The following is a 19,903-nucleotide window of genomic DNA, read 5'->3' as shown; positions in this document are numbered from 1 at the left end:
GGTTCAATAGTCATGCCTCGTTTCTTGAGCTACCGTCAGTGTATCTTCTGGCATTTCTTTAAAGGCTCTTTCAATTACATGTAAAATTAATTAACTCTTTCATACTTTCTACTGTCTACTCCCTTCTCCTTGGACAGTCAGTATGCACACATTTTTTGTAGGATCTGGAGAAAGAGGGGTTTTGGCAGTTCACCACTGAACGGCGTCTCCTAGGTTCCAGGCGGTCATTAGTCCATTGTCCACTGTGTCTTAGCCCCACAGGTTCCCGAAAGACCTAATTATTGCTCTTGCTCATTCCCCCTCTTCCTCTCCATTTCCCTGCTCCTATTTATCATTGTGCTGATTAATCTTTTACTCAAAAGGAGACAGACAGGTGTTTGAGGCAGGTGTCCCTGTCCTTGCATGTCATGTGGCCAGGCATGCCTGTAGGGCTCCAGTCCCACTTGCACCCCGTGCTGAGATGCCCCATCCTCTTGCCTGGTTTCTGATCATTCTGCTGACCTACTGCGGGACCCTCCTCCAGCAGCCTTACCCTGACACCTCTCTCATCCCACCCCAAACCTGCCTGCAAGAGCCAGTGACCTCTAGCTGCCAAGCTTTTGAGCCACCAGATGGTCACAGCAGTGTTCCCTGCTGCTACCTCCTGGAGCTGCCCCTCTGAACCTGTGTTCCAGACTCAGGCTTTGGTCCTCACTGTTCTGGGAACAGAGGCCTCTGCTGAAGCACCCTGAGGCAGGCTTCCTCTCTCTATCTGAGGGTGGGTCATCGCAGCGTGACTTGTGTTTCCTGATGTTCACCTGGGTTCACTCTTCTCCTGGTGCTGCAGGTCTGAGGATCTGGAATACATTTATAATCAACTGAGAACGATAAAGGTGAGGGGCATGGCGGGGCTTCTGGACAAGCTTCAGAGCAGCTACTTCCCAGCTTTCCAAGCCATGTTCAGAGATGTTGTAGCAGGTGAGGACCCGCAAGTATTTTCATAAATTGACTCAAATTTCGTATTTATGCTGAATTATCTTCCTCTCTGATCTCAGCAGCTTCCAGTCCTTATAGCCTCCAACCTGAGACAGTCTAGCACAGAGACAAGAAGGCCAAATGTAGAGGCAGGGAAGCAGCTGCCCTGTGCTCTGTCTGCATTTCCAGCGCTTTGTGCCCTTGACAGAGTCGCCTCACCTCTCTGAGCTTTCGAGTGTGCCATGGAACAGCGCACACACTTCCCACCTGCTTCCCTGGGCTGCTGTAAGGTGGGGTAGGCGGAGGTTCCTTACTGACTCTACCGCACTGGCAAATGCGCTTTGTGATCCCCCATCTCTGTAATTTACCTCCTTCCACCCCCTGGCTCTTTGGGAAGTCTCTGTTCCATTTCTAGCTCCATTCTGCCTTTTTTGCGCCTGTCAGATGGGACTGCAATATCCTGGCCATCTGAGCACCAGACAAGATTGGCCCTTGTCAAAACTGCAAATCTAGCAAAGTCTATAATTAGAAAGAGGTAAAATTTTTAGGGCTCCCTGTCTCCTCATCAGTGCACTTTGCTTCTTTCCTTTCTCCTATCACAACTCCTCCCAGCTCTTCAGTATTGTAGGTCAGAATGTGCTTTTAAAGGTGTTTGCAATTTCATATAATTTAAGCTTAACCCAAGCAGTGATTTTCAAACACTTTTTCTCTATCAGAACTTTCCTTCAATGCAATCTCCTGTGTGAGTCCAAAATTTAAAACTTGCCAAGGTGTATTTGCTCTGCTAAAGAGGGAGTGTCCTGTGTCCAGAGCCCATTGATGGATCCCCTGTCCCACCTTCTCCCACAGGGTTTGGAAACCACTCAGATAAAGGAATGAAAGTTCCAGTGGTGGAGTTTCTTACATGTGCTTTATAACAGAGAAGAACTGGCTTAAGTAGCTGGTCTTTGAGGTCCTTCCGGGCCCTAAAATCTCATCCCGGAGGCTGCTCTGCCAGCATCTAGAGCTGGCTTGGAATGGGGTCCCTGTTGGGGTCTCAGTTTATTGCTTCTGTGAGAGATTTTGTGTGCCAGAGGAATCAACTGTTATTCCCAATTTACACTCCAATTCAAATGAGATAGTGTCCCCAAAAGTGATATGTGTACCAGTGCTGGTGTGAGAGATGGTTGTGGGAGATGTATGGACAGGTGTATTTTAAAATGTGCTAACGGATAACTTTTTTTGGCACATGATACAAGTTTTCCATTTATAGTAGAGATTTAAAGTTTTCATTTTATATGATTTTATTTAGGCTAAAATGAGAGTCAATTTAGAGAAAAGTATGAAGTAATACTACAGGTGGTAGGCAGTCATGACAAATATCATAAAGGAGGTATGCAAAGGACTGAAATTTGAGGCTCTGAAATAAAACATATAGTAAAAGTATATTTATGAGTTGGTTATTTAGAGCCCCAAATGTATTTTTCACGTTAATAGGTTAATAGAGTACAATCATTCACATTGATTAATAGTTATAAAAGATTCGGTTCCCCAGGCCAGCTTCTAAAAGTTGTTTGCAGAAGAGTATAGGACAGCAATGAAAAGAAGTTAGAAACAACGATATCATCATAGTAGTCCCAGAGAAACACCACTGTAAAAATAGAAATCCTTGAAATATATAGCTCAATCCCGATGATGAAAGAAAAGAAGTTTTGATTAGAGTTGCCAGGTAGAGACTTGGTCAGAAATATTGGTGGGGTCTATGGAGAATAAAAATATTTTAGAAGCTTTCAACTGATTTTCTCATTTCAGAGCATCTGTCTTTATTCTGCACAGATATACTATGTGCATCGTTCTTATCAGTCACAATCAGGGTAGTTCTTTGGCTTACAGATGGATGGAAGAGAAGGAGAGGAAAAGAGATAGTCCTGGATTAGTGGGCACGTGGGAAGTAAAGAAGGAGGTTAAAAGGATGTAGGCAAATGTGTGGGAGCAAGATTGTCTGAAGTGGAATTGACTGGGCAACGAAGAACCTTGGAAACCGGAAGTAAAGATACGCTGGAGGGGAAAGGACCAGGGCAGTAAAGACTAAGTGGGGAGTTCTCGCCTCTGGCCACTAGGGAACAGGGTCAGCACAGTACGCCCAGTTGCCAGTCCAGGATATTTGTAGGTGGATGTGTGTGGAGAGAAGTAAAGGCCAGGGGTTCTCTGGAGCTGATGTGGACTGGCTCACAGTTTCTCAAGAGAACCCACTGTACGCAACCCTTTTCAAAGCGCCCTCCCTAGCACGCAATGACTGCAAGTTAGTAGCTTGAGATCAGACATGGTGGGAAGATTGGGAGTATTTACACCCCAGAAACTGGCAAATGCTAAAGACTTTTGAGATCAAGGCTTTTGTCCCAGAAGGGCTTGTTGTTAAAGATTTATCAGCAAACCACACATATCCCTGTGCAGCTGGGGTTTATGTTTGAATTTTGTTTTGTTTTGTTTTGTTCTGGTCATGCTGTGCAGCTTGTGGGATCTTAGGTCCCCAGCTAGGGATTGAACCCAGGCCCCCTGCAATGGAAGCATGGAGTCCTAACCACTGGACCTCCAGGGAAGTCCCTATATTTGCATTTTTTAAAAGCTGTGCGCCTAACTCTGTTCATCTCTGACTTCATTTGGCTTGTGAGCCAAGGTGATTGCACCCTGGAATAGATGAGCTGGCCCTCAAACATGGAGCTCTTAAAAATCAGGGGCATGCCTATTTGTATGATTAAAGGAGATTTTGCTTATTAAAAAATATAACATAAAAAGGAAGCTCCTCTGGCACAATGGTCTCAGTTTCTCTTCCCTCGAGGCCCATGTGAAAGCCTGAGCGTGTGCTCATTGGAGTGGCTGTTGGATTCTGACTCCCCCCACCCCACAGTGGTTCTGATACTTCCATCAGCTCCCCCATTTAAGAATCGCTGCTCTAATCAATTTACCATGACATCTGACTTTCAAATATTGGATTCACATAGTCCTTCCCACAAGTCCATTTGGGATATAAAGTACACCTCTCAAACTCCTGTGTGTAGTGAGCCCCACAGCCATCAAGCCAGGGCTTCAACATGATAAGCTTGGGGTATAATCTTCCTTTTACTCAGCTGAGCAGGGGTGGCCGATTCACAGTCTAGGCAAGTTATTTAGATCTTAATGTTTTTCCTTATAAAGTGGAGTAGTAAAGCTACCTCACAGGGTTTTCTATGAGTTGGTATATGTCTCGTGAGTTGGACAGTGCCTGGCATATTGAAACTGCTTACTAAATACAGTAATATATATATATTTTGAGTTTCCTTTAGGATGAATGCAGAGCTTCATCCACATAATATAACCCAAGACCATCTGCTCTCACATGACAGTAACTGGTTATCTGCCCAGGAAAGAACCAGCCTTTATAAACCCTCCCTTCCCGTTCAGTTTGTTCAGTGGACTTTTGCATTCCCTGTAAGTGGCTCTGCAGAATTAGTGCCCAGAGCTACTGGTTTTCCTAGTTTCCCCTCTCAGCCACCACAGGATGGCTGGTGGAAGCCGCTCTCTTTCCTTGCCTGCATTCAAAGGAAATGGCAGGAGATTTCCCGGCTTTGAATACCAGCAGAACCTTTCCATAATCAGCCTGGGCTATTTCTGTATTCCCTGTGACTTCTCCTCTGTAAGAGCTTCATGAGATTCTTCATTAGCAAATACTTATCAGAGACATTACCATGTATGGAACGCCTGCTTTGGTCCAGGCACTGAGCTAGCTGTATATGAAGATTCTGTGTGTGCTGCCCTCAGACCTTCATGAGAAACCTTTAAATTAGTTACTGTTCAGCCTGTTGTTGAGGTTCAGAGAGGTTAAACATGCCCAAGGTCATACATTTGATGTATCGGCATTTGAAGGCAGATCTCTCTGACTCTAAAACCTGTCCTCTGTCATCTGTCTTGTATTGCCTTGGAGTTAACAGCAGCAAAGGAAACAGCAAACAGTTACTGAGCGTCTTCTACACGCAGAGCACCAGACTGGGGCTGGGAGGGCCAGGAAGAGGTCCAGATACAGGACTTTTATAAGAGAGCCTCCTCAGACCAGTATCCCAGCTGCCCAGGCTCTTCTGTTTTCAGTGTTTCCTCATAAGAGCTAGAAAGTTTTCAGGGACCAGCCCTCTCTGCTCCCTTAGTGCAGGAAGAGATCGCAACCATTGCTTTGCAGATCCTTCACTCCCAGGCCCCAGGGCTTCGCTCCGTGGGTGTGAGCCTCAAGCCAGGAAGGTGACCATCGTCTCCAATTCCTTCCAGCTCTGATGGAAGCGCGGGACATCCACATGCACCTGGTGCCGCTGCACCGCCACCTGGAAATGCTCGAGAGCCTGGAGTTTCCTGAGGTGAAGCCACGGCTGTGGCCTCTGCTGCACGTGGTCTGCCTGATCTGGGCCACGTGTGAGCTGTACCGCTGCCCTGGGCGCCTGATGGTGCTGCTGCAGGAGATCTGCAACCTTCTGGTCCAGCAGGTTTGCGCCCAGGATTCCCCAACCTCTCGCTGGATGGCTCCGAGTCATGAGAAGAATAAAGTGTCCATTGTTCTCAGGGCAGGGAAATAATTAGGGTCCAAAGGGTTCTCAGACTTGAATTGTTTTATCATCACAGCCAGTAACTCACAAAGGTGTTCTCAGTCCTGCTGGGATCCTTGGGAGGACCCGGGTCAGGCGCAGGGTTGGGGTGGTAAATTTCAACCTCCTTAAGGATCTTAATGGCCTGGTATTAGGTCAGTAGCAAAGCCCAGCAGCTAAGAATGCTGCCTCTGGAGTCAGGTGTCCCTGTGCCACATCCCGCATCACTGCTTGTCAGCTGTATGTGCCTGGGTGAGTCTCTCACCTGCCCTGTGCCTCACTCTCCCTCTGTGCAAGGGTGGGAAGAAGAGGACCTGCCTCGGAGAGTTGCTGGGTGGCTGTGAGGCTCCAGTGTGATCCTGTATGGCAAGGCCCACATCATGCCCCCACGTGCTAAGAACTCACTGCCCGTGAGCTATGTAGAAACAGCTTCTTGGCTCACACGCTCTATGCTCCTTAGGGACCCATGTAGCACCAACCAGGGCAGCGTAAACCTTGGGGAGGGCACCTGTAAACAGAATGAGGCCTTTAAGAAGGTTTGGGTGATCAGCCCCCCAGATTGGCTCACATCTGTGGAACACATTGAAGGCTACAAAGTGCTGTGACATCCCCGTCATTTGTGCATGAACCCTGCGAGGTGGGCAGGGAGAACCTTGTTAATTTACTATTATTATTTAACGATGAGGGCTACAGCTCAGGGAGTTTAACTGAGTCACCAAAGGTCACCCAACCCAGGACCGGAAGCTAATTGTTTGACTCCTAGACCAGCAATGTTCCATCACTGCATGTTTGTCAGCCAGGACTCTTACGATTGAAAGTCTAAGAAAACCCAACCCAAACTAGCATCAACAAAAAGATAACCTATTGGCTCATTTATCTCAGAAGTCCAAGGAAAGGTTGGCTTCAGCCCTGGATTACAGTGAGGCCTGGATGAGGTCACCAGGACCCAGTTATTTTGGCCCCTCCCTGTGGTGGTGAAGATAGCTGTCCAGTGGATTCAGACTCACAGCTTTCCAGGTTCAAGCCTCTGGTTCAAAGAATTTGTGCACTCGAATTATTTACTATAGAAAGCCAATGAGTCACAATGAAACACCTGGAAAGGATACCTGCCCAGCCCCAGCTAGCCCAAGGAAAGTCTCACTGTGTTTCCTTGTCTCTGGTTGGTCACTTTCAATCACTGACTATGGCTTGAACCCAGGTTCCAGTCTACCTGTGGAACTGAGGATGGGGTCCGACGTTTCCTATATTAGGCGTCTGAAAAACGTTGGTTGGGCACTTACTCAGTTGAGAGCTGTGGGCTGGGCAGAGTTGTGGGCCGTCCTGTACCTGTAGCCAGGCTTAGTGCCACTAACCTGTCTGCCCTCCAGGCCTCTAATTATCTCAGCCCAGAAGACCTCCTGAGAAGTGAGGTGGAAGAAAGTCAGAGAAAACTGCAAGTGGTCGTGGACACCTTGAGCTTCTTCAAGCTGGTATTTCAGGACAGAAGGGAGAATCTCCATTCTTACTTCAAAGAGAACCAGGAAGTCCGGGAGTGGGATTTCCAGTCCTCTGTGGTCTTCGTGCGATTGGATGGCTTCCTGGGGCGACTGGGCATGGTGCAGGTGAGTGTTCTCGTTCCTGTCAGGCCCCCGGCTCCATGCAGGAGGGAGCCGTCCAGGGATCCAGAAAGTAACAGCCATAACAAAGAATGAAGTCATGCCATTCGCAGCAACATGCAGGGACCTAGAGATTATCATAGGAAGTGAAGTAAATCAGACAGAGAAAGACAAATATGTGATACCATTTACATGTGGAATCTAAAAGAAATGGTACAAATGAACTTATTTACACAGCAGAAATAGACCCAGGGACATAGAAAACAAACTCGTGGTTAACAAAGGGTGGGGGGAGGGATAAATTAGGAGTTTGGGATGAACATACACGCACTACTATATATAAAATAGATAATCAACAAGGACCTACTGTACAGCACAGGGAACTCTGCTCAATATGTTGTAATAACCTCCATGGAAAAAAATCTGAAAAAGAATGGATATATGTATAACAATCACTTTGCTGTACACCCGAAACTAACACAACATTGTAAATCAGCTGTACTTCAATTTTTTAAAAAAGTGTAGTATTTAAGATTTCAAAAAAAAAAAGTGAGGAAGAAACCTGAACATTTATCAAATGAATTAATTTTTTTTTTTATTTACTTATTTATTTGGTTGCACCAGGTCTTAGTTGTGGCAGGTGGGCTTCTTAGTTGTGGCACGTGAACTCTTAGTTGCATCATGCATGTGGGATCTAGTTCCCTGACCAGGGAACGAACCTGGGCCCCCAGCATTGGGAGTGTGGAGTCTTATCCACTGCATCACCAGAGAAGTCCCCAAATGAATTAATTTTTAAGACTAGCTGCCTTTCAAGATGTAAGTGGAAATCCTATTTTATTCTCTAATGGCAATTAAGTTTTATCTCCTTTTCATTACATTTTGTGTATGGAGAATGCACTAAGAGAATTATAATGTATCTGCAATTCCCATGCTGTATTATTAGATCAAAATTTGGCCTTTCTTTTCTTTATTCCATGTTTGTGTCTGCCTATAGGATGACCAAATAAAAAATGAAAAAGTAAAAAACAAAAAACAGAGTAAGAAAAGGTCCAAGACAACATGGTGGTTGCCCCACCCCCACCCCCCATTGGCTGGAAAAACCCATGATTCAACAACTATTTTGATTGGTCATCATGTAATGGTAGTTTTACCGTACTAGAAGTTTAGGAAATTCTGATCATAGACTCAGAAAGAAGGCCAAAGGAATCAATCGACAAATACAATTGTTTTTCAAATTACCCATAATCTTCTTGCTAGAAATCTCATGCAAAATACCAGCGAGCTGACCGGATGCAGCTGGCCATTCCCACAAAGCCACTGCTTTGAACTCTACTCTCCCACCCTCAAGGTTGCTCTGAAAACTACAAGACTAGCATGAATCCCTGTGCAAAAGAAATACGACTTTTGCTCAAAGTTGTGGCTCCCCTCCAGCACTTGTTTAAAAGTTAATATGAATGTTAGTTTAAGGACCAAGGTGAGAAAGCATAAGGCTTTCTCTTTTGATTGTTTTAGAGTTTAGTGTGGTTAACAGGTGTTTTCACACTTTGCAACTCTGTATTTACTGATTGAACTTTGCAGGGAGAGTAGTGGGCATAATAAAACAAAATAAATACTTGTCCTAAAACTAATTTGGGAAATTCAGGGTCAAGTTCAAGATTAAGACAATAGCAGTCAGGACTGAGAAGGAATCAGAATCATGTTTCTAGCCATGATCAGCAGAGATTTGGGAAAAAGAGAGGGGCTATATTGGGGGAGGCTGTGATAAGTGGCACAAACCATGGGATTATGAGGATAGGAGAGAGTGAAATTGAATCTGTTCATTCCAGCTCAAAAAACATTGGTCCAGCACTGCCATGCACCAGGCACCATGCACCAGGCACTGAGCTGGGACCTGGAGGTAGGACAGTGGCTGGGGTACAGCTTTGCTTGTATGAAGCCCATGGACCAGTAGCCATGGCCCAGGAGAAGATAGAGACAGATGGAGGAGATCCAGGGATGCAAAGACACAGAATCAGGAAGTTTCATTGAGGCGTATTAAGTGCCATGAAAAAAGCAAAATTGGCCTGTTATTGGGAGCAAGAAGGAGGGGTCTCTAACCTAGAGAAGGTCTGAGAAGGTGGGAGCACAAGAGGAAATGAATTTCAGAACTGGAGTAGGAATTCTCCAGGGAACGAAGACGGGAGAGGGAATAGAGACAGACAAAATGTATAAGCGAGAAAGCGAGACGAAAGGCTCACCTTAAATCCTTCACCGGGATCACAGAGAGTGTAAATAATTGATATCTAGCTTTATCCTAAATGGATGCTTTTTCCGCAGCCGTTTCTACCGTGGCTCTTGATGAGCAGCCTCCCCTCTCCTCCCCCTCCACTCCGTCCCTTCCTCTCCGGCACCAGCCCCTTTGCTCTCGTTCAGCCAGAGGTGACAGACACTCTCCTGCTGCACCCTGCCCCTGGCCGCCTTTACTGTGTGCAGGCTGTCCAGCCTTGAGAGTGGTCCTCACCCGGAGGCCAGGAAGCAACGCTCAGCTCTGCAAGGCTGTTGGGCTGCGCTCAGCGCTGCACACATGCTAATGATGGGACTTTGCATATAGACAGCTATCCTAACGCTGGGGCGCCTAATCTGCTGGGTTTATTCAGTAAAAATAAGCAGCCTAGGCCACCAGTCTCCCTGGAGTCATTACCCTCACAATAGTCTGCTCTCAGGCTGCTTTTTCTTTCTGAATCAAGGGCACAGGTGCATAAAAAGTCGTTGCCCCAGTTTAATTAGAAGATGAGTTGAGTGTCACCCGCTCTGTCTTCCTGCTCCTTCCCCTCTTCCATTTTCGGTCCCTGGCTCTGCTTCACTTCTCTGCTCTTAGGCCAAATTCCACCACTGCTTTTCTCCACCGATTTCGCCTTGCCTCCCTTTTCCCTCTTCCTTCCCTTTCTGCTGGTCTCCCTTCCCCTTCCCTGTTTTCCTCTCTCTCTCTTTCAGTTTCTCTTGGCTCTTTGTACACCCTACATTTACCTGATTCTCCCTTTTCCCATGGCTGCTCCTTTCCCTTGTCCTGGTATTTCTCCCCTTTCATCTTTTGTCTCCCAGACACTTGTTCAGACTCACCCCCTGGCCCCCAGCTCCCTCGTCTCTTCCCCCCTCAGCTCAGTGCAGTAGGACACAGACTTATCGATCTGCTCCAGGCATATTTCATGTTGCCCTTTAGTTAACATTCTGTGTATCTCTGTGATGGATGCCTGTTTGAAATGAGATTAATCTACTTCTCTCCAGCAAGAATTAGCATGAACCCGGCCTTATACATCTTGCCGTTCTGTACACTTTGTGGCCCCCGAGATGTTAATAAAATGACATCAGTGCGTTTCCCTCTCTGCCTGCTCGTGTCCAGGGTTAAGTTGTTTAGGGCTGGTTTTTAATCTTCATCGCTCTCTCTCATTTTTTTCCCTCTGATTTGTGTGGCTTTTTTCCTTTTGCTCTTTTGCTCTTGCTCTTTGAAACAAGAAAGTTTTATTGTGCCGATTGATGCTTCCCCTCTGGGCACCTGCTAAGTGAAGGTGGGGGCAGGGCCTGCTTGGCCGGAGGTGCTGTCCGCCTGCAGGTCTGTCTGCAGCGGCGCGGAGTAATTGCCTTCGCTGCAAACCGCGATCCTCCTCCTCCTCCTCTTCCTGCTCCTCTCCATCCCCATGACGCAGCTCATCTCTTAGCATGCCAGCCCTTGGGAGGGAAAGGAAGGATAGACCAAGAAAGAACTAACAACTTTCAATAGCCTGTCTCGTGCCAGAACTGCAGCCTTAAAACCTTCGTAAGAGCTGGATATAAGAACCTTTATTTTAACAAATGAGCACCATTAAGTTTGACACATAAATGAACTTGCCCAAAGTCACAGGCTCAGCGAGGTTTACCTGGGATTGGTACCCAGTACCCAGGGGAACAGGGTTCCAAGTATTGTCTTTCCACCAAACTCAGCCGTCTCCCAGCGATTCTAAAGGTCTCTTCCCCTCCCTCCCTCCCTCCCTCCTCCCTCCCTTTTGAGGGTCCCACACTGGTTTTGTGGTTTTCTTCTGTCCTGACACACTCTATCCTGATTTTGCACACACTATTTTTACCGCATGATTTCTAGGTCTTTTTTTCTGAATAAGTCATTTGGGTAAAATTATAATTCCTATTCCATGAAAGGGCCTTACTAAGGAAATCCCAAAAGTATATAAAATCTTTGCAATTTGAAGCAACAGTCAAAAATCAAAGGGGAAGAGAGTCTTCAGCTGCCTCTTGATTCCTACCCTCACCCAGCCTTCCTGCTCCATGCTTCAGTGCGCATGCACTCACACACACACATTAAACACACACACATTATACACACCACACTCACAGAGACGCACACAGCGCTACACGTACATACACACATTATACACCACACTCATACATACACTGCACATATGCACGCAACACTACACATACACACTGCACATATGCACGCAAGGCTACACATACACGTTACACACACACACATACACTGCACATATGCACGCAACACTACACACACATGCACCACACTCACACATACCACACATATTGTGCATACACAGACGCAGTCACACACTACACACACGGACATACATACACTGCACACAACACCGCATACGACACATGGACACATCACACACAGAGACTTCATTTTTGTGTCATAATATTGCAGATTCTGCAGGTGCCCTGTTCCTGTTTCTCCCCGAAGTCTCTTCCCTCAAACAATGTAGTAAGTAAGCAGCTTGGAGAGAACCCCCATTTCTTTCATTGTCAAATTGCTGTAAAGCTGTGATTCACTTGGAGACAAGATGATTTCCTGCTGAGGCTTCATGCGCGGTGATTAGCGGGCAGATACGTAATAAACTGACCGAATCTACAGCGCTTTTCCTTTGCTCTTTCCTCAGTCTCCAGCCCTTTCGCTGCCTCTTTTCATTTTGGCCTAATTGGGCCGCTTCCGTTTTAGCCGGGCCTGAGCCCTCGGTCACGTAGGACATTAGCCGCATGAGGTCGGCCTCCATCAGAAGGTGAAGAAAACTGTTTCCCAATGACCTTTGAGATTTTCATCTATGAATGTCTGCTTTGTGCTCACCCTTAATGAATTCTGAAGGCATTTCTTTTAAGATGTGCGGCCTCTCCCGAGAAGAGGCTTGCTGTTTGTGGGGTCACGGCACAGATGGAACCCACCCTCACCACCCTAGTAAAGGCTGCACAGTTTTTCGTTAGAATAGTAGCTGGCCAGTCCAGCCAGCTGCCTGGGACCCCATGCTCTATGTAGCTTCCGTCTCTAAAAGGAGCGTCTGTGTGTTAGCTATTATACATCTCTCGGCCACCAACCTGATCTAACGACACCAGGGTAATGAAGATTAATTACTGCACCTACCGTTTATTGAAGTTGTACAAAGGCACTTCCGCTGTAACTCTAACCTATTTGCAGGTTAGGAAAAGGAAGCTTAGAAAAATCAAATGTCTTGCTTTAAGTCTCACAGCTGGTTAATGGCAGACCAGGGCTGTGTGAACCCAGGGATCTGTGCCGTATCCTACACTCTTTCCACGATGCCCTCTCTCCTACCACTGAACTTGCCATTTTCAGCCTGTATATAGCGTAATGAATTTCGTGTGTCTACAACGATGACGGTTAAAAATGGATATTTTAAAAATATAATTTAAACCTCTTATTGGTTTAATGGCCTTTTTTTCGTGAGGACTTCTAAATAAACAAGAAAAGAGCTTACATTTAAATATTTTAAGAATCAAAGATACAGTCGCCGTGATTACTATAAATCTGTTACTACGGTGGTAAGACAACTTCCCACCTGATGCACTAATCTTCACAATACCTCCGTAATGTCAAGCTTCTAAAATCCACCCAGAGATGGAGAGCTCACCACCTCTCTTAGCAGCCCAGTCTATGGTTGGGCCTTTCAGGCATGAGATGGTTCTGTTTTATGGAGTGGAACCACATGAAATTGCTATTTCTTGTAGGTCAGAATGGTCAAGTATAAGAAATTTTATAAGTTCAACCTACAACTTGACACCAAATCTCCTGGGTCCCATTTACTCATTTGCCTTAGTTTTGCCCTCAGAGCAGGACCATGCAAGGTTCTGCCTTGCATTTGACCAAAGCCCTTCAAACATTTAAAGACACAGTTTGGCCTTGCTTTCTAATTCTCTGCTCTTGTCTAATTCTCCTTATTTTCTCCAATTGCTCTGAGTCCAATGTTCCTAGAATCTCTACCACCCTGTCACCTTCTCCTGGAGGTGCTGTCGCTAAGTCAAAGGTCAAAGATCACATCTTCATTCATTCAGTAAATATTTCTTCAGCATCTGGGAGTCTTCCAGGGACTGAAAATACACCTCTGGGGTGTTTACAACCTACTGAGAAAGATGGATAGAAAATAATGTAATATAATCCCAAATAGTGTATTATAATGCCAGAGTATTATAAGAGTTCTAAAGAAAGCTTACGCAGGGGAAGGGAATAGAGAGTGCAGGAGAAAAGTGGGGTGGGAGGTTCTTTTTATTGGGGGCAGGGTAAGGAAAGCTTTAAGACCTGGAGTTGAACCCTAAATAAATGTATTGCCTATCGTGTGTTTGTTAAGTAAAGCAAAGTAAATATCCATTGTTTTGGGTGACCAGAGTTTCTCCAAAAATAGAATGATTATGTAAGAATTCTTCTAATACCTATGATTTGCCTGTTAGACTGGAGATAAAACACCTTGCAGTGACCACCCAGGACCATGCTTCAAGAATTCTTGAGAAATAAAATAGTATAACGAAATCATCATCTAGTTTTCCGACGTAATCAAATGCATCGAGATGCATCTGCCTTAATTTTACAATGGTTAGAAGGGAGGGGATATGGGGATATATGTATACATATAGGTGGTTCACTTTGTTATACAGCAGAAACTAACACAACATTATAAAGCAATTATACTTCAATAAAGATGTTAAAAAATAAATAAAATGGTTAGAGGGTATTTCCTAAAAATTGACATCCACAGAATTATGAAAAATGGGGACCCAGGTGACATTGCACTGCACAAATATGTTTCTCCTATCACACTGACAGCAACTAAGCACTTTTTGAATGACTTGAATTACTATTTAAGTCTATTTCATTTAAATCAAATTGACTGCTGTTTTCAAAGTTGAACGTGTGTTTAAATAAAGACTGACCCATTTCCCCAGCGTTGGCAAGATCTCCTGGTTTGGGTGTATGTCTTCCTTCCCTTGGCTGGTTCTTCCTCCTCCTCTCCTCTCCCACTTCAGCCACCTGCTCACAGCCATGCCTGAACACAGCTGAGCAAAAAGCGTTCTTAGATGGCTGCCCAAGGCTGCATGGATGGGCACCCACCTGGCAACACGGGGGAAGTCAGCCACTTCTCAGCACTTCCCAGTGTCTCTGTCTCTGCTGCTGGACTTGGTGTCCCAGCGACAGGAAGGAGATAGGCAGCCCTCTGCTAGCCTAATGGGTCAGCCCATAGCAGTGGCCAGTGGCAGTGGGAATTCCCTGAAATGGTGCCAGGGCCTGCTGGGTTTCCAGCCTCATGTCAGTGTTCCCTTTTCTTTACTTTCAAACCTCCTCTGGATAGAGAGCCGGCTCCCAGGGGTCCACACCACATGTTTGCCAAAATGACACAAAGGTACCTTAATTTCCCTCTTTCCTGTTGAAGAGGTAAGCACACAGATTGGAAGGGGTAACAGGGAGAATGTCTTGGTTTGGAGGTTTTGTGATTTTCGATGGGTTCTAATGAGAGGTAAGTACAGTCTGTCACATTAGACGTGTCCTGAAGGCTTCCATCCTATCAGAGGTGAAGCATCTTCGATAGACTCGGGCAGGGTTCTGTCCTCCCCAGGGCTCTAGGTTGTATTGTCACCTATCACTTAATCCTGAGCACAGCTGGGCCACTGCCACATCAACAGTGACAGTAATGCACACTCGCTGCCTATTTACTGTGTGCCCGGCACTGGCCTACATCCTAAGCCCGCATTGACTTGATTCACTCTCACTATTACTGTCCCAACACAGAGCTGTCCTCGCCCACCACCACCCAGCCGGCCACAGGGTCTACCGCAGCATGTACGCCCGGCAAGGGCGCCCCGCAGATGTCTTTTCTTAGCAGAAGTCATTGGTGAGAATGTTGGTGCCACCTCTGAGCTTGTCCTCCGGACTGTTTGGAGGATCCACTTTCCTGTCAATATCCTCCAAAATACCTGTCATTCTAGAACCACATAACATGGTTCATTTGAAATTAATTTTTTAAATAGGTATAAAGCCACCAGCCATGTAGATAATGTTGTTATTATATTTTATTTATTAGAGAACACGGAAAGAGGCTGAAGCATAAATTTGATTTGTGTGTGTATGTTAATTTTATTTATCGGAATTTTCTCTTCGTTATCAAGTCTCACCAAGAGTTATTTATACCAACCCGATCTAATAATAAGGTTACAAAACTAATCAGGCTTCACATTTTCCTAAGCAGTCACCCACCCCCATATAATTTCCAGCCCTTCCCATACTAATTTGAGTGTCATCTGATGTTGTTATCATCATCATTATTATTTTAACTCTATTGCAAATTGTCTTTATAGGATCTTCTGAAGACAACTTTGGATTTCCACAAATTGGGAAAGCTTGAGTTTAGTGGCATCAGAGGGAGTGCCCTGAACCAGCAGGCCCAGCGGATGTACAACGAGTTTCAAGAGATGTACAGGGTCTTCTCAGAGTCTTCCTATGACTGCTTGGACCCTCAAAGCATGGTAGAGCTTGGAAGAGCTAACTTGCAAGTTTGTCTCTTTCTCAGATGGCTGTAGCCTGTAGGGTCTGGGTATTTACTTGCATTTTCCCTGTGCATTTTCTTTGGCTCTGTGGTCCCCATGGTTTTATCAGCAGAGACCACTCTTAATTATTCTTTGTGTCAGGAGAAAGATCAGGGGAGGGCCTCTTCCAACTGCTGACTTCTCCAAGCAGATGATATGCAGGGTTTCAGAGATGCTGAGGTGGGGATGGGATGATGGTGGAAGCTGTGGCTGCCCTGCAGCTCCCAAAGCTTTAAGCTTTGAGCAGTGACTGCTAGGTGAAGGCCAGGCACACTTGGGCAGAATTTCATTAGTGGTCTGGGGAGGGGTGAGTGACGCAGTAGCCTAATTTTCCATTCAGACCCTGGTTCCCAAGGAAATACTTAGGATGAGGAAAGGGCTAGAGCTGCATCTTCCAGGATCAGGACACAGGGGCCCATATCTAACCTGTAGCTCAGGAGAGCTGAGACCTGTGAGTCCAAGCCTGCAGGAAACAGAAAGAAGCAAAAGAGTCAGTACAGAAGTAGGGAATGGAGTTCCCTGAGAAGGGAATGGCTGAATTGCTGGAGAAGGAATTTTGAGAGTATTTGAGGGAAAAGGAGAGAGAAATTCAGCAAGAATCTGCTCTGAGCATCTTCCAATGTCTAGGGGGATCTTAATTGGCCAAACCCAGGAAATGTCACTTTCTAAAAATTCCATTAGTCTAAAGTAAAAAAGAAAGAGTTGGAGTACAAAGCAAGATATATACCATATGTTTGCTACTGTGTGATAAAACAAAGCAAAACAAAATCCTATGCACAGGGAAACATATTACAATGCTAATATGGTTGGGTTTGGGAAGTAGAAAAATACTTCTACCTTTTCCTACTTTTCTTTGTCTTTTCATAAAAATATGCATAGCTACTGTAAGGCAATAATAAGAAATAACCATTCCACAAATTAGAGATTTGAGTTAACAAAGTTTCTCTGAAAATTGCTACATTCGAAGAAAGGGCACACTTTGGGTTGCCAGATAAAATACAATAATTGGGACATGCTTATAAAAAAATTCACTATTGATCTGAAATTATATCTAACTGGGTGTCTTGTATTTTTATTTGCTGAATTTGGCAACCTTAGGAACAATAGCTAGCCTCTGTCTTAAGCAATTAAAGTGTAGTTAGAAGAAATAGTGTATACTAGTTTAATTAGCTTACTTTCCTCCTAATGGCCAGATCAGTTTGCTTACACTGAAAAAAATAGGATTTTCACTTGGTGGGGGGAAGGGAAGTAGGGGGTAATGATGGAATAGCCCCATTGCTGAGGCGGCTTTTGGAGTGGCCTGAGGTGGCGGGTGAGAGAAGGGGCTTCAGGGTCTGGAAGGTGGGGCCCAGACAGGAGGGACAGCGTAGCAACCTCACATCCAGCTCTCTGCACCATTTTGCCTAGAGTGTCTAGGCAAAAAATGCTGCAGTAATAGGGTAGCTATCTACATGGATAAACACTAAGGCACGCCATGGTGAACTGTGGAAAGTTAAAATAAGTCCGTGGCATAACCAATTTGAGTACACATGTTCATAGTAAACAGCACAGCAGAATGGGCCTTCAGAATATCATGTTTCCTTACATCTACGTGATGTCTCTTCAGGAATTTGAAAATGTTGTCTCTGAGTTTAATCAGAGAGTAGAAGACCTTGACCGGAGACTGGGGACTGTCTTTATTCAGGCCTTTGATGATGCCCCTGGTTTGGAGCACGCCTTCAAGGTTTGTAAAGTAGGGGAGCCACCCCCATGCTTTATTCTCCCCGCCCTCTTCCAACTGTTTTGTTCCTGCAGAGAGGAATTGTTCCTGTTAGAGCAGTATTGTGGGTGTCGCAGGGCAAGGGAGTGTGCAGAACTGGGCTTCTCAAGTTGACAGCTAATGCTTTTCTGCAAACAGGATGATGTAAAAATGCTTTGTAAGTGAGTTTCTTCTGGAATGCTTTCTTTGGGCCTTAGTAGAGTACCCATTGAAAGTGAAGAAGCCTGCTGTGGTCACCATCCTAAATCCATGGCTCTGCAACACCGCGGCTGTTTAACCGCTGCCGTCAGGTTGGTTCAGGCTGGAGCAAACCACTCAAGCACAAGTAACTGGAGTAAGAAGACACCGGCCCTAGCCCTGTGCTGCCTAGATCAGATGGTACGCAAATGCGCAGGAGGGGGAGGTTTAGGACGATGAGTAGGTAAACGTCTACAGAAATGAGAGATCTGGGTTGTGAGACCTGAAGACTTAGTGGAACAGAACAGACCTTCCATAAACTGAGACAACACTTATTCTGTAGAGCCTGAAGGTTTAGAAACAGGACTCATCAGGTTACAAGGAGGCAGAGTTTAGCCAAGTAGAGGAAAGAGGTTTCTGTTAATGCTAAAGATGGAATAAACTTCCTTGAGATGTAGGTAAGTTTCCAGGAACTGAACATGTCCAAACGTAGACTGGGTGATTTGTGGGACAATTGCAGAAGAGGCTTAAACCCAGGATGTGTGAAACCATGCTGTTCTAGAACACTGGGCATATATATATTTAACTCATTCAAGAATATACATATGTATTCTTTAATAAATACTTACTACTCTGTAACTCAGGAAGAGTTTTAGAATTTCTCTCTCCAAGTATTTAATTCCAAGAGAAGGGCTTATATGTGTCTATAAAATAATCCCTTTCGCCATTAACTGTCATGGCTAATTGGGATGTTACCACTCATAACTGGTGAAGCTGGAACCCCATTTCTGCCGTGAGGATGTCCAGCCCTATCCCTCCCATAAATCCCTGTGCACCATGGATTTCAAGGCGTCTTCAGGTGTCTCACATATACTCTGAAGTTGCTCTGTCTTTGACATCATGGTGTCGTTGCTACTTGTCTACAGTCTCCCTTAAAAATGTCATCTGCCCAGGAAGGTGCTTTCGGGGGTCTTACTATTGCTCTTCTGATGATCCCCACCATGACAGCATCTACATTTATGCCAAGGGCATATCTGTCTGGGTTCCAAACACCCCAATCTTTGCATTTTGTGGTGGAGGAGGGTTCTGAGCAGAAGCAGCGAGAGACCTTTCCAACTTTGCACACCCTTTGCTACCAAGTCCTGAAGCAACACTGCTCATACCGGGAGTCTCAAAGGGCTCTCACGGAGCAGACTCTTCTTCTTTGGGCTCCAACACCTCTTCTCAACAAGGCTACCCACCCAGTCTGTGCAACCTTGTAGGAAAACCATAACCATTCGGTCCCTTCTGCCTCCTTGGTTTTCTCTTTTTGGTCATCCCACCAACAAGAAATCAAAGCCCTTCCCTCCTCCTTCAGCCAAAACAAAAGCTTCCAATGTATATAATTTCGTGCAAAGAAGTGCCTTTTCAGGCTGGGGAAGTAGGGACCCCTGAGTCCAGATACCCCTGTTACTGCTGTAAGACCATTCAACCACTAGGTGTGCCTCATGGACATGGCTAGAAGGGGTATGTCCAGGTCAGAGAACCTGAGTCCGAGGGTGTGGGCTGGCTGCAGAGGTCCCTCAGCCCACACCTCTGTACCTCTCAGCAAGATGTGTGAGCCAGAACTTGGTGGAGACCTGCTCTCTTGTGGCTCCATGGAGGGAGAGCTACTTCCTGCTGTCTCCAGAGATCTTGGTGATTTTGGGTTGGAAGACTGGGTGGTCCTAGAAGTCATGTATTGTTATATCCTAAATATAACTGGAGTCTTCCACGACCTTGTCTCAGGGTAGCATGAGGATCAGAGAAACACAGTCCAGCAACCAGGAGGTGATTAAAAGCATTTCACATTCTGATCCCGCTGCTCCCACCAAGGGGTTAGGGCAGTTGTGATGCACAAGAAACATCTGCAAAGTATCCTTGCAATCACTGCCTTCTGGGGGCAACTGCTCCCTGAAACTCTTTTCTTGGTCCCCACTCTCAAATTTTAGCCCTCCCGATTCTCCCCAACA

The 19,903-nt window shown here is 45.6% G+C and overlaps 1 protein-coding gene across 1 annotated transcript in view; it reads left to right on the top strand.

Annotated features, from left to right (window-relative positions):
• The window catches only part of DNAH9 (dynein axonemal heavy chain 9), a 300,193-nt gene that overhangs the window by 12,350 nt on the left and 267,940 nt on the right, over positions 1-19,903 (top strand). The window contains exons 4-8 of the mRNA XM_079903920.1: positions 827-957; positions 5,230-5,441; positions 6,908-7,141; positions 15,749-15,916; positions 17,583-17,699. Coding sequence (XP_079760046.1) covers positions 827-957; positions 5,230-5,441; positions 6,908-7,141; positions 15,749-15,916; positions 17,583-17,699 — 862 coding nt within the window. The remainder of the gene's footprint in view (positions 1-826; positions 958-5,229; positions 5,442-6,907; positions 7,142-15,748; positions 15,917-17,582; positions 17,700-19,903) is intronic.

The sequence above is a fragment of the Stenella coeruleoalba genome, assembly GCF_951394435.1.
Source record: "Stenella coeruleoalba genome assembly, chromosome: 19".
Classification (NCBI taxonomy): Eukaryota; Metazoa; Chordata; class Mammalia; order Artiodactyla; family Delphinidae; genus Stenella; species Stenella coeruleoalba.
Note: the sequence above shows the minus strand (reverse complement) of the source record. Positions and strands in the feature narration are given on the sequence as shown.